Source organism: Lissotriton helveticus, chromosome 10, assembly GCF_964261635.1.
Source record: "Lissotriton helveticus chromosome 10, aLisHel1.1, whole genome shotgun sequence".
Lineage (NCBI taxonomy): Eukaryota > Metazoa > Chordata > Amphibia > Caudata > Salamandridae > Lissotriton > Lissotriton helveticus.
The window spans coordinates 971,670,915-971,685,027 of record NC_136071.1 but is presented as its reverse complement, the minus strand read 5'-3'; the positions used below and the strand labels follow the sequence as shown (position 1 = coordinate 971,685,027).

The following is a 14,113-nucleotide window of genomic DNA, read 5'->3' as shown; positions in this document are numbered from 1 at the left end:
GAGATCTAGTGCCAGGATTCCAAAGGTGGCGGCACGGCTACCCAATTTCTGTGCCATGACTCTGTGCATTTAGGGTCAGGTTAGCTATCAGTTTTTTTTATGACTCTACAGTACCAGAGTAAGCCAAAATTCCAACATATCTCCCCAACAATGCAGATAAGGTTTTCCAAATCCACGCAAAATCACCCGACCTTGTGCCACAACCATAGTGTGTCTAGGAACATACATTCCCATTCACAACCCGTTAAATGTTCTTAAGGCAGAAGTCTTCACCATTTTCACAATTTTTACTGTTATATTGTGGCTTCTAAATAGTAACTTGAATTCTAAGATGAAGATGGGCCAATTGAACTCTTTCAGTGGCCAGAAGTTACTAATGCATTGCACAGTGCTGCCCAAATATCAGTAGCTGCATTTTGGACACTCTACACACAGGTTGTCTAATGGTTGTCTAATGCAATCCAATGTGGGTGCATTCAAGATAGCCAGATCAATATAATATGCTGTATACCTGTAAAGACACAGCTTTACACACACCCATTAGAGAGAGAGAGAGAGAGAGAGAGAGAGAGAGAGAGAGAGAGAGAGAGAGAGAGAGAGAGAGAAAAAAGATTCAGCAGTATCATCTACTGAGCAAACAATCTTGTACTATCTGTGGAAGACGGAAGCCGAAACGTCTTAATTTGAATAGATTATTGTTCTTTTTTTAGTCCATCTGTTATGTTACTTCTTTCTTGAATATTACATTTCTTAGTTACTCATTGGATTTTTTGGGATCCGGAGTTTTGTCCTGGCTGGCTGACTGTTTTCTTGTGATGCGAGAGAAGGAGAGAGAAGAGAAGAAGAGAGAAGAGAAGAGAAGAAGAGAGAAAGGCAGGGGTGGGGGGGGCTGAGGGAGAGAGCGCGAGTGTGTGTACACACATTGATTCGGAGGTTTTAATAATGAGAAAAAGGAAATCAGTGTTAAAAGACGAGGGCACACTAGCAAACATGGAAAAACATTGAGCAGTATTTGCAAATAAGTGACTTAAGCACGCATAATCAGTTGACTTTGTAACAGATAACAGAAAAACAAGGTCCCCAGCTTAAGGAGTCAGGCCCCCCCTGGACGGTTGGACAGGATTCTTCCACTTAAAGATGCCATATGCAAAGATATGATCCTTAAACGGACAAACATTTGCTTGAAACAATAATTAATATTGGTAAGAATGGCTAAAGCACAGCCATGCTTCAGCCTGTTAGTCTGGCACTTGAATAATATTTTGAAGACATTTTCGCTTTAAGACTCATGCAGAGAAGATACAGTCGAATTTTCTTAAATATTCAAATAGATTCCTTTTTTGCTAAATATATGTTTCTGAGTCATGTAGGTGTAGTATTGTAATGAAAACAAACTTTACAGGATCTCTTATCTCCACGTGCATACAGTCTTCTTTAGAGAGGTCTAAGGGACAGGAGCACCCTGTCTCTATTACCATAACATGATTCAGCTATTTCAATAATGTTGTTTTAGAGGTTGTCAAGAATTCCCTTGAAATCGAAAGGGCACTTTCTCTCTGTTCACGTGTCACATGATCGAAAATTAAAGCACAAACTAAGAATGTCAAGAAGGTAGGAAATTACAACCAAACATGCAAAAATGTGTCCTCCAAATTACAAATCAACTGCAATGCTATGACAAAACAAAACAAGCATTTGCAATGCAATAGGTCTCGCATCAGGAAAGTTTGAGCTATTGGTATTGTAAATGACTGATATTTTATTTATGTGTTGGTTTTGAAAATAGCTAAATTAATAGCTTTGTCATTCACAATGCCAATAGTTTTAACTTTCGCAAATGTGACACCTATAGCATTTGTAATGCAATGTGTTGTATTTACGTGACTTAAATGTATTGATATTACAAATAACAATGTCTTCATTTTTTTAATAATTAATACTTAAATGAAAGTTATTGTGATTTATAATGGCAATAGGTTAAACTTTTGTAAATAACTTTTGTGAAGATTATGTTCAGTGTATTTTATTGTGATGAAAATCCAAGAACAGAAGTGAAATATTAACATCTTTTTGTGACATTTGCAATAAAGCTTGAAACATTGAGAGAACATATTTGAACTAGTTGTTGTTGAATGGTTGCACAGATTGATGTTGTGGTGGCGACGAGTGATGCTGTGGCATTGTGATGCTGTGTTAGCGCATAGTGATGTTGTGGTGCCCCGGAGTGATTCTGTGGTGGTGCTGAGTGATTCTGTGGTGGTGCTGAGTGATTCTGTGGTGGTGCTGGGTGATTCTGTGGTGGTGCTGGGTGATTCTGTGGTGGTGCTGAGTGATTCTGAGGTGGTGCTGAGTGATTCTGTGGTGGAGCTGAGTGATTCTGTGGTGGTGCTGAGTGATTCTGTGGTGGTGCTGAGTGATTCTGTGGTGGTGCTGAGTGATTCTGTGGTGGTGCTGAGTGGTGCTGTGGTGGTGCTGTGGTGGTGCTGAGTGATGCTGTGGTAATGCGATAGATAGAGTGAGGGCGATAGAGTGAGGGCGATAGATAGAGGGAGGGCGATGGATAGATAGAGGGAGGGCGATGGATAGAGGGAGGGCAATGGATAGATAGAAGGAGGGCGATGGATAGATAGAGGGAGGGAGGGCGATGATAGATAGAGGGAGGGCGATGATAGATAGAGGGAGGGCGATGGATAGATAGAGGGAGGGCGATGGATAGATAGAGGGAGGGCGATGGATAGATAGAGGGAGGGCGATGGATAGATAGAGGGAGGGCGATGGATAGATAGAGGGAGGGCGATGGATAGATAGAGGGCGTAGGGTACTGCCCCTAGAGTACCCTATTCCTGCTACAAGCAGCACACAGCATTGATGACACATGAGCTGTCCTGCAAAAAGTGTACATTTGTGGTCCTTGAGGATTAGTTTTTGCCCCTTTGCTCTAAGACAGCAAAAGTGAGAAAGAATGAGAAATAAATAGAGATAGAGAATGTGAGAGAAAAATTAGAAGAGGAGAGAAAGAGACAGAGAGGGAAGGATGACAGAGTGCAGAAAAACATGTAAGAGAGAAAGAAAGAAAAATAAGGCAGAGAAAGATAGGATCTGAAAATAGAAGAAATAAATGAGGATAAATAGATATAGAAAGGTGCAAAAGAAAGGCAGTGAAGGAAAAAGATACATTAGAAGAAAATTAAAAGAAGAAAAAACGAAACAGTGAAATGAATGAATGAAAGGAGAAGAAAAAAGAATGACAGAGAACGGCATAAAGAGACGAATAAGGAAATCAGAATTGAGAGAGGGAAGAAGGCAAGAGAAAAAAGACAACAAGAAAAGGATGTGGTGTAAGGCAAGAAGAAAATGAGAGGTACAAAGGCAAAGAGAGAAGAACTTAAAATAAAATGGGAAAGAAAAAAGGATATATTTTGTGAGTTATTAATGTCTTGAGTAGATGTTGTTTCTTGCAGTTATTGTAATGATTTAAATAAATCTGTTATATGTATGTGTTAAACAACATCCTATATAGAAGACACGGCCATGATCTAAATATTAAAAGATGATGCAGATATTGAAAATACCACTAGTTACGTTAATCACCGATACAAGAATATTGATACATTAAAAAAGCGTAATAGGTTATTGTTGTTGGATAGCTAGGAATGTAATTAAAATAAGAATGAACCCGGCCTAAAAGCATAAAAAGTCAACATTTTGTAAATGTCAGTGTCTTTTACTCTGCATCATGTTTGAAACTGCAGAAAGTGAGAGGTGTCTGCCTTATAGTGTAGAGTCTGCAGCAATTATGACGGTTTTGTCATAAACAGCTTTGCATTTAAAATATACAAGTCCAGACCAGCAGTACGCAACAACTTTTAACTCCTTACAGAGTCAATAGATTTCACGCTAACAATTTTTTTGAAAGGTCAAAAGAAAAGCCGAGCGCAAACATTTCCTGAGCCTATCATATATTGGCGTGCCCACATTCCTGCACTATAAATTGTGCCCTCACCGCATTTAGTGTGGAGCCTGTTGTCCTTGTCTGTTGTCTTTTGTGCTGCCTTCGTGTGGCGCTTGGCCGCCATCTTGGGGGTGGTTCTTGCCGACCGTGTCATCTGCCTGAGCGCTCTAGCGCTTGCCAGCACTCCAGGTGAGCCGGTACTTAAGACGAGCATTCCGGCCGCTCGGTCTTGGGAAAGGTGCATGCTTGCGCGTTATGCTGCTGGCTATTTAAGCGTGTAGCGCTTACTATTGATATTTTTAAATACCGCTTTTCCACCTTGTATTTCTAAAATCGTTTCCCTTGGTTTTAATAATTTTACTGGTGTGCCCACATTCCTGCACTATAAATTGTGCCCTCACCGCATTTAGTGTGGAGCCTGTTGTCCTTGTCTGTTGTCTTTTGTGCTGCCTTCGTGTGGCGCTTGGCCGCCATCTTGGGGGTGGTTCTTGCCGACCGTGTCATCTGCCTGAGCGCTCTAGCGCTTGCCAGCACTCCAGGTGAGCCGGTACTTAAGACGAGCATTCCGGCCGCTCGGTCTTGGGAAAGGTGCATGCTTGCGCGTTATGCTGCTGGCTATTTAAGCGTGTAGCGCTTACTATTGATATTTTTAAATACCGCTTTTCCACCTTGTATTTCTAAAATCGTTTCCCTTGGTTTTAATAATTTTACTGGTGTGCCCACATTCCTGCACTATAAATTGTGCCCTCACCGCATTTAGTGTGGAGACTGTTGTCCTTGTCTGTTGTCTTTTGTGCTGCCTTCGTGTGGCGCTTGGCCGCCATCTTGGGGGTGGTTCTTGCCGACCGTGTCATCTGCCTGAGCGCTCTAGCGCTTGCCAGCACTCCAGGTGAGCCGGTATTTAATGCTCACACGGGTCGCGCAGCGGTGACGCGCAGCGGTAGCGCCTGACTCTCGCCTGAGTCAAGCCAGAGTCTGCCCGTCTGCGCCCGTCAGCGCTAAGGAAGTGCGGGGTGCGGCAGAACTCTATTGCCTTCGTCCTATTGCTATGGCTACCTCTACTATCAGGTATGATAGGGCAGACCTATTAGTTTTATGTGACCGTCTCCCTAGGTGTCCTTCACCGCCGGTTGCGCCGTTAAGTGGCCCTTATCACTGTACCGGGTGTTGTTGGCGCCTGTCGGCATCCTCTCGCATTCGTTCAATCGACGTCTCATCCCGGCAGACTTACGCGTCTGGGGTGAAAACTATTACCATTTATAATCTGAACGTCAGATCCTTGGCCAAACACCATGCGGAGATATTTGATATACTCACTACTGATTCTCCGGATGTGTTGTTTATGACCGAGACGTGGTTACAGGATGCGGATACCGCGATATTAAATCTTGCTCTCCCCCCTGAGTATACTATAGCTACTCTCAATCGCGGTGCGTGTGGGGGTGGAATTGCTATGGCATTGAAACGCCGCTTCCCTTTTGAATGGAAAGAATTAAAAATTCCAGGTTGTGAATGTGCCCGGTTTAGAATTTCCATCTCCCACTGTTTTAGCCTCACAGGACTCTTAATATATCGGCCTTCGGGCTGCGATGCTGCCTTTAGGGCCGCTCTCCCGGATGTCATCAGTTCCGAGGCCCTTGGCTGTGCTAATTTCAATGTGCTAGGCGATCTCAACTTGCTCTTTGATTGCACATTTTTACCCTCTATTCGGAGCTGCTTAGCAGATATGGAAGCCTTGCAGCTTTCGCAGAGGGTATCTTCCCCCACGCATCAGGGTGGGCATTTATTGGACCCATTGTTCTCCAATTTAGAGGACATAATTATAGGACCACCCATCCAGTTAACTTGGACGGACCACATGCTGGTGAAGGCTGTTATTCCCATGGCAGACCCTCTTCTTGTATTACAGAACAAATCCACCCTGACGCGCCAGTGGTATAAACTAAAGTTAGAAGATTTCTATCTTCTACTGGAAAAGTCACCTCTGCCCTCTTTTTCTGAGGTTAACTCGGGTTATGATTCATTCTGCAATTGGATCTCCTCGGCCTTGGACTTGCTAATTCCTCTGGTCCGTTCGAATTGTCGGACTAAAAATCACAGTCCTTGGTATGACGAGACTCTAGCGTCCCTTAAGAGAGATTGTAGGAAAGCAGAAAGGCGATGGAGAAAAACCTATGACTCCGCGCTTAGGACCTGTTACCTCACTTTAACCAAGGCATACCACAGAGCGATCTGTCGAGCCCGAGCCACATTTTATGCGGAGGAGTTTCGGAATAGCCCTAACCCCTCTAAATTAATCTTTAAGGTCTTAAAGGACCTCATGACGAAGAGGGCCTCCGCAGCCGAAATCTGTACTGACTCCCACTGTGAAAGTCTGGCTGCCTTTTTTATCCAAAAGGTTCAGGCAATCTACCGCTCCTTTCCAACGAGGACACAACATCCGGCCTTAGAGGGCTGTCCGAGGGATGATGGTGTGACTCTAGACCTGCTGGCCCCCCTCTCGGAGGAGGGGTTTGATTTACTGTGCCAAAAAATTAAATCTGGCTCCCCAAAGGACCCGCTCAAACCGGCCCAGTTTAAAAGTATGCAGGCCTTATGTCGCACACCCATGCTCGCCCTCATCAATTTATCATTGTCCTCAGGAACCGTGCCCACTAGTTGGAAGCATGCGGTAGTGACACCCATCTTGAAAAAGCCTTCCCTAGACCCGGTCAAACCAGAGAACTATCGCCCCATCTCTCTGCTGCCGTGGGCCGCCAAAACCACCGAGGCCCATGTGAATGGGATCCTGGCTAACCATCTCGCCAAAGCTAATATTCTGGATCCCACTCAAAACGGATTTCGCGCAGGGCACAGCACGGAGACTGCCTTGTTGTTTATGACCGAACATCTGCGCTCCGTGCTGGATAGCGGACGAACAGCGGCACTCTTGTTATTAGACTTGAGTGCCGCGTTCGATACAGTGTCCCACGAGATCCTGTTACGGCAGTTAGAGGAAGTCGGCGTTAGGGGATCCGCTCTTCGTTGGTTCCACTCATTCCTCTCAGATAGATCCTTCCAGGTTGCTATCCCCCCTGGGAAATCCACCTCCTACCCGCTCACAATGGGGGTCCCACAGGGATCATCGTTGAGCCCCACTTTATTTAATATCTACGTTAGACCGCTGGCTGATGTAGCCAATCGCTGGGGCCTGACAATGGTTTCCTATGCGGATGACACACAGCTGGCGGTCACGTTAAGTGGGGACTCAGCTGTGGAGGCCCTCAAGTTCTGCGAGGGGCTTCGGGCGGGGGCCAATTGGATGAATCATAACTGTCTCCAATTGAACACTATGAAAACAGAGGTCATGGTGTTTGGTAAGCAACCTGGATGGTGGAATGACCACTGGTGGCCTTCTGAGTTAGGAATGATCCCTACTCCTGTTATGGAGATGAAAAATCTCGGAGTTTGGCTGGATCCCTCCCTGAGTTTTATTTATCACACTGAGAGGGTAGCTGCCACCTGTTTTGGTGTCATCAGAGGCATCAGGCCGGTACTGAAATTTTTTGATGCCCCCACCAGACAGCTTGTGGTTCAGGCCTCAGTGCTATCCAGGATAGATTACGCCAGTGCTCTGCTAGCAGGCACCAACCAGGTGGAACTTAAACGGTTGCAGCGAGTACAGAACGCCGCTGCAAGAGCGGTGGTCGGCCTGCCTAGGAGATGTTCGGTCTCAAGAACACTGCAGGCGCTCCACTGGCTTCCTGTAGCCAGGAGGATCGAGTTTAAGGTGCTCTGCCTGGCTTTTAAAATTTTAAAAGGTACAGCCCCACCCATATTGGTGAATCTCCTGACTCCATATGTTCCCTCCCGACCCTTGAAATCTATGGGTCAGAATCTGTCTGTGGTCCCACGTATCCTGTTGAGTAGGACTGGCGGTCGCTCCTTCCGAGTGGTGGCTGCAAAGCTTTGGAATTCCCTCCCTGCGGAAATTCGAGCACTGGAAGATCTACTCCAGTTCAGGCGTGCTATTAAAACAGTACTTTTTAACAAAACCCTCTGATTCAGCAGCAATGTGTAATGTTGTGTTTACCTTTCTGGGCGCCAGGACGCCCCTTCGCTGGGGCAGCTGTGCGCGGTATAAAAGCAATTAACATAACATAACATAACTTTGCGCATCGGGGTTGAATGATAGGATAAAATGCGTGAGCTAAGTAGTACTATGCACAAAGTGGAACGAAAGTGTCTATTGTCTATGTCCTTTTCCCATTCAACAGACATGTAATGGGTGTGAAAACTGTGGTGTGGTGAACGTAACCCCAATGATCGGATTGCGACACAAGTATAACTCATGTTACATGAAATGACCAGTTTCACATAAATACGTTCACCATTACATTTTCTTACACAGCCCAAAGAAATTAAATCTCAAATACTGATTATCCACGACAGATTAACAAAATACACATGTCAGTTAATACGTTCCTATTAATACACATTTGCGTGGGGGGGGTTGTGTTGGGGCACGCGGCCGCTGCCCTGTTCGGATTTCACGGTTTGCTGGCCTGGGGGCAGAACGGCTGGTGTGGGTGCTGAGGGCGGCAGGGTGCGTGCCGCAGTGAGTGCATGGGGATAGGGTTCGCGTGTCCGTAGGGTCGGGTTGTCTTTGGGAGGGGGAGGAAGCGGCGGTGGAGTAGCGCGCTTAGGGGGCGCTCCTTGCTCCGGCAGGCTGCAGGCATTGTGCGGGGGCCTCCGGTTGTTTCGGCGTGTCGGGGGTGGGAGGTGTTGCAGGGGTGGCCTTGGGGGGTCCCGGCTTCCGCTTGCGGTTTGCGGGCTGCGCGGTTTTGCAAGGACGCTATTTTGTACCTTGTAACATAGATGATGCAGGCCCTTCTTCCACATTCTCGCCAGAAACACCTCAAATAATTGTCCCTGCTTCCGCTTGCAGTTTGCGGGCTGCGCGGGGCCGCGCGCTCTCCGGCGGGGCTGCCCTGCTGCTGCGGTTGTCCTCGTGGTAGGCGTCCACGTGGGACGTGCTCGTGATGCCTTGGCGGGGCTTGCTGGGCTTGCTTGTGTGCTTCCCAGAGAGACAGGAGATTGGGAACGCTCGCGCGCGGCCGGCTCCGATCGCTTTTCTGACCGTGCGCTTTTCTGAGCGGGCGCGTGGCAGTCTCCTGTCTCCTGGGAAGCAGACCAGGCAACTATAGTATCGCGCCTGTGCGATGGCATATGGCTTCGGCATATGCATCGCAGGCGCGAGACCTAAAAACAAACTAAAGGAATGAGGCCTACAACTTCGATAATATTAAAAGTACATCAGATGTCACATAATTACACGTTGCTACATTGTTGGTACCCAGTGAAAAAGAAATGTCGATCGAACCCCTTGCACACCTGTTTGCACTGGTAATACCTGGCTTGCGGTAACTACTTCTGCAAACACTGGAGAACGTACAATCGCTATTTGCACCTCTTTTAGCACGCACTTCCGAGTCTAAATGACTGGGTTCAAATAACATAGTATTGCAGTTAAAGAGGTCAGAAAAACTGATGAAAATGAGAATGGATGCTTATGCATTTCACTGTGAAATTGAATATTGGTTCACATGCAACAGGATGTCGAACGCACTCCAGTCTTCACAATTATATAAAACGTATCTTAGCCGAAAATTCCAATCAAACTTTAAAACGACATTTGCACAATTTCCTTAACACTTGACTTTGGCCTGGTTGAACAACACTGAGAAAGAGTAAACTCATTAACCGCTCTGGGGCCATAAAATGTTGCCGAGACTTTGAATTCAGAGCACCACAAAAGAATGACTGGCCAACAGATGTCACAAATGACAAGAACGTAACACATGTCTACTGCGAGCTGTGTGCAGCAACTACATACTTCTAGTCCCAATGTCGACATCTGTAACGCATGCCAGAGAGGGTAATCTGGTAAATCATTTCCTAGCTGGAAACATTGAATGTGTAGCAGGCATCAATCCTGCCTGGGAACTACAGTAACACGCAGTACCATCGGGAACGGCTGTATTTATATCCTGTTCAAAACTAGGAGCTGTGTGTCCAAAGAAGCAGTAAGTAAAGTATATTCATCTTATACACATCAATAACATTTATGAGCTATAGAAAGCTCAAGTAACTAATTTTAAGAGCTGATGATCAAGACACTCTTTAATTTTGCTTCACTGACCCTTAAAAGGCTCTCAAAAAGTACAATCCTCTGCTACTTACGGAGTAAGGAGGGGTAGGCAAGGAGATTTGCGAGACAACTTTCAGTAAATGTCCATTTTGCGTGTGGCTCACGTGTGCAATCGACGTGTTCACGACGATTGCGTTTTTATCGTTCAACTCCCAGGTGAAGGGATAGGGGTCTGGCAGAGGCACCAGAGTCTCCACTTCATACACGTCCTCCTCTTGGCCCGAAGGCCAGAGGCCACTGAGCACTTTGGAACTCCAGGACGCGCAGTGGGACTCCATCGCTCTCACCGCCGCGCGCCCCAAGCCTCGCGCACATCTCACGGAGGCTGGGCAGGTCTCCGCAGCGCACACCTGCACGGCAGAGCTCCGCGCGCCACCCCAGGTGTGCGACACCAGTGCCCGTCCTCCAAGGGAGCGTGGGAGCTCCGTGCACAAACAGTCCTCTCGCGCGACTCAGGAAGGTCCCAGGTAAATAACGAGCGGGCGGATGGTAAACATTGGCAAGAAGTCTGCGGGTGGGAAAACCCCTCCGACTGGTGTCCAACGAGCCCTTTAACTCCTCAGCGAGATTTGAGCGAGGGAAGCACGGCACACGCATGAATAATGCAGGTCAGCCAGCTCATGTTCTCTGACGGGGCAGGAACACGGCAGCAATCCAGTCAGCGGAGCTTAACTCGGCGGCAACTAGTGAACAGCGTGGGATCGCCATGGCAGCGAATCAATAAGAAACCTCTAGGTATAGTATTAACCCCGAAATGCGGATCCTTGGTGAAGCATGCGATGCCATTTTGTGGGAGAAGAGAGCGGCCGTGCTGTGCCGAGGAGAGCCGCTGTCAGACTCTTCCGTGAAGTGCAGTAAAGGCAGAGGGAGTGGCCTGAGCCTGACACCTTTACCTGCCACCGGCACTGGCGGGCACGCCCACGCAGAGCCTGCCTGGCAGGACAGTCGTTCCACGTCAGAACATAAAAACACACAGCCCTGCGCCGGATCCCCCCCTGGCCCGCCTGCCCCCGTCCCAACAAGCAAAGACAGCTTCTTCACGTCTGCGCGGGAGAATGTCTTCACGTGAAGCGCCACATAAACCCCGCACTTTACACGCGGACACCTTAGATGCACATGCTTTGTTTAAAGTGAGGCCACTGGCGCTATCTCTCTCTCCATCGAACTCCTGTCACAGTGTCCTAAGCAGCCAACACCCATGTTCAGCTGTTACCCGAGGTAAAATGACACTTCACTGCTCTGTTCATGCAGGCCTAAAGTGTAAAGAGAAAAGTTCCTTTGCAGCATGCATATGTGGAGTGCCTAATTTCTGGAATAAAACCTAGATACTTTATTTTTTGTTTCGTGCAAAATAGCTTTGTCGAAGCAGTATAAAAAATATTATTTCAAGAACTTTCCATTACTGCAACTCTATACAATTGAGCAGCAACTCACTTTATTCTCTATAAATGTTTAGTTTTATTTTCTTCGACATCTAGTGAGCTTATAAGCACAGCGAGGGCTTACGAGTACTAACTGTTCTAAACTGGAAATGGTAAGATTCAGAACACATTGGTCACTTGGTAATCATAGCTGCCAAGGTTTCAGATTGCCATGTGTGACATTTTCATAAATTCAGTGTAATTATGTGTGACATTTCAACAACTATGAGTGACACTTTCTCGCAACCAAAATCCAGCAATGAAAACCAGGAAAACATATAAATATCAGCTGTTACGCCCATTTGAGCGTCAAGACATTCTAAGAAGATGTTAAAACTGCTGGAAAGCACCAGAAACTGAAGCACCTTAGTTCTCTTCTAAGCTGATCGTACTGTTCAACAAAATGAAGACTCAGATCTGCCCCACTCATTTGACAGCTTGCGCGCGCCACTACAAACAAAAGAATGTTTCTGTACATTTTAGCAAGTCAGTTATTGTAATACAGGCAGATTATCTATTGCAAAAACCGGCGCAGTGTGCTTGCTCTTGCTCATCTCGAGTACAGAGAAAAACATAACGACTGCTATAGTGGGGGATAAAAAGAGAAAGAGGCGGATGAGGACTGTTTTCCAGATTTATTTGGTCTCCTCACATGAAAGCACACATTATTGTTCGCTGGGGTACAGAATGTAGCCACGGTGCCGACTCCACTATCGAAATGTTCATCAGGAGCTCTTTTATTTCTTGTTTTGCTCTGACAAACGTAAAATAACAAGCTTTACCTAATCGCTTTCTTGACTGCTCGGCCGCTATAAATCTGGCCACTAAAATGAGCAAACGGACATCACTTTTATTTAAGAGCATAGTTTTATGAGTTCACAGTTTATAAATTCATTAACTCGAATTTGAGGCAGGCGACCCGCAACGGCTGTGCTCTAATGAAAGTTCATTTGTAGCAGCAGTGAGCCACCGGGTCTGCGCAACACTCTTGACCTGCCATATAGTTAACACACTTGAGACTAACTATTGGAAGAAACTCTGCCAGGCAGCAGGCGGTCTGCTGCGTGCTGTCATCAGAAGTGTTTGCCGGCAGGGCAGCAATTTCGGTCCTGCTTGTCTCTTCCTTTGCACCCGCGGTGGTGTCAAAGAGGCGCTACAAATGCGTGACCTGACATCTAAGTGCGGTGATGCGGACCAGCGCACAAAAATGCGTTAGTATCACGCCTGATGCATGACACTTGGCAGGGCTGGGTAATGGAGTCTACTGACGAGGGTCAGACTGGCCTGTAGGGCAATCAGGCAGTGCATGATGGGCTGCTCTGACAGATCAGTGTGTGGCCCAGTTTTTTTGGTTTTGTTTTTTACCTGTGTTTTATGGACAGGGGGGCCGATTGTTAGGTTGAGTCTAGGCAAAGCATTCACTTTTTGAGACATGCCTTTTTATTCGTCCCCTCGATTGTCGTTTAAAAATGCTTGCTTCCTAGTGGTTAATCATTCCTCTTTGTCCCTCTTTTTTGTGTTTAGTTTGCTCCACAGAGCACTGGCCAATTACTGTTAACAGGATGCTACTGTGTTTATGCCTTCATTTGGGTGACTATTTTTCTTTGATTCCTGCTCGTGCCACTGTTTGCCAGTATTCGGCGGTTCAGCTTTGGCGCCCGTCACTTAATCTCCCCGTCCTGTTCAAATACCGAGATGAAATGTCAGAAACTGTTTTTAAAATCGCCTCTCATTTTTTCTGACTTTAAAGTGCAAGGACTTTTTCCAAGCACCTTCTGCTTTGCTGCTTGTTGCTTTAGTGAGCCTCAGTCACAGGTCAGTCAGCCGCCAAACCTTGCAGCACAGTGAAAGGCAAGGCAAGGGCAACTCCTGTTGCGTTTTCTCGGATGCTTGTTTATATAATGTGAACCAGAGCGACCCAAAAGTATTGGTGCGCTTTACACAAGCGTAAATTACATTACGCAATGTGAGATACATTTTTGGGGCATTTTTCTATAGAGCGCGAACTTGACTGACACAAAGATATTGAAGCGCTTTACAAACGCCAGTTACATTACACAAGGTTAGTTGAATTTTTATGTTTTTAGGTGCGCAGAGGTTTTTTTTTTTTTTTTTTATTTGTTTATTGAGGTAAGAGGATCGATGCACTGCACGATGCATACAAACATAATCTATAGGGTAAACATTCACAGTGCTGGCGCCTACATCCATAAATGGCCGGCCACCCGCACTGTAAAACCAAACTTAAGTGCATTAGTGTTACACAGCCCATCAGCCGACATCCAGCGGACCGGCGGCGTTAAGATCGATAGCCTCCCAGTGTTTGGCAGTGCTAATTTCGCAAACTTATAAATCAACAATCTTACATTTTCAAATTTCTTTTGCTTCTCATCATGTACCTTAACTTAAACTAAACTTAGCAACGTAGTCCCCAACTTCGGTTCACATCCTGCAATCATCATTCTGTGTCACAGCATTCTCCCTCCTCAGTGTCATCACTACTAAACTTTTACATGGTGAGTCATCAGCGTCCCAACTGTAGATTCTTCT

The 14,113-nt window shown here is 46.2% G+C and overlaps 1 protein-coding gene across 2 annotated transcripts in view; it reads right to left on the bottom strand.

Moving 5' to 3' along the window:
• The window catches only part of AKAP9 (A-kinase anchoring protein 9), a 647,464-nt gene extending 636,454 nt beyond the window's left edge, over nt 1-11,010 (bottom strand). Inside the window, exon 1 of one of the 2 annotated variants that reach the window (XM_078663639.1) lies at nt 10,175-11,010. In XM_078663639.1, the coding sequence (XP_078519765.1) occupies nt 10,175-10,420 (246 nt within the window). In that variant the 5' untranslated portion in view covers nt 10,421-11,010. The remainder of the gene's footprint in view (nt 1-10,174) is intronic. The other variant, XM_078663638.1, reaches the window with a different exon arrangement.
• Between the last annotated feature and the right edge of the window lie 3,103 nt (nt 11,011-14,113).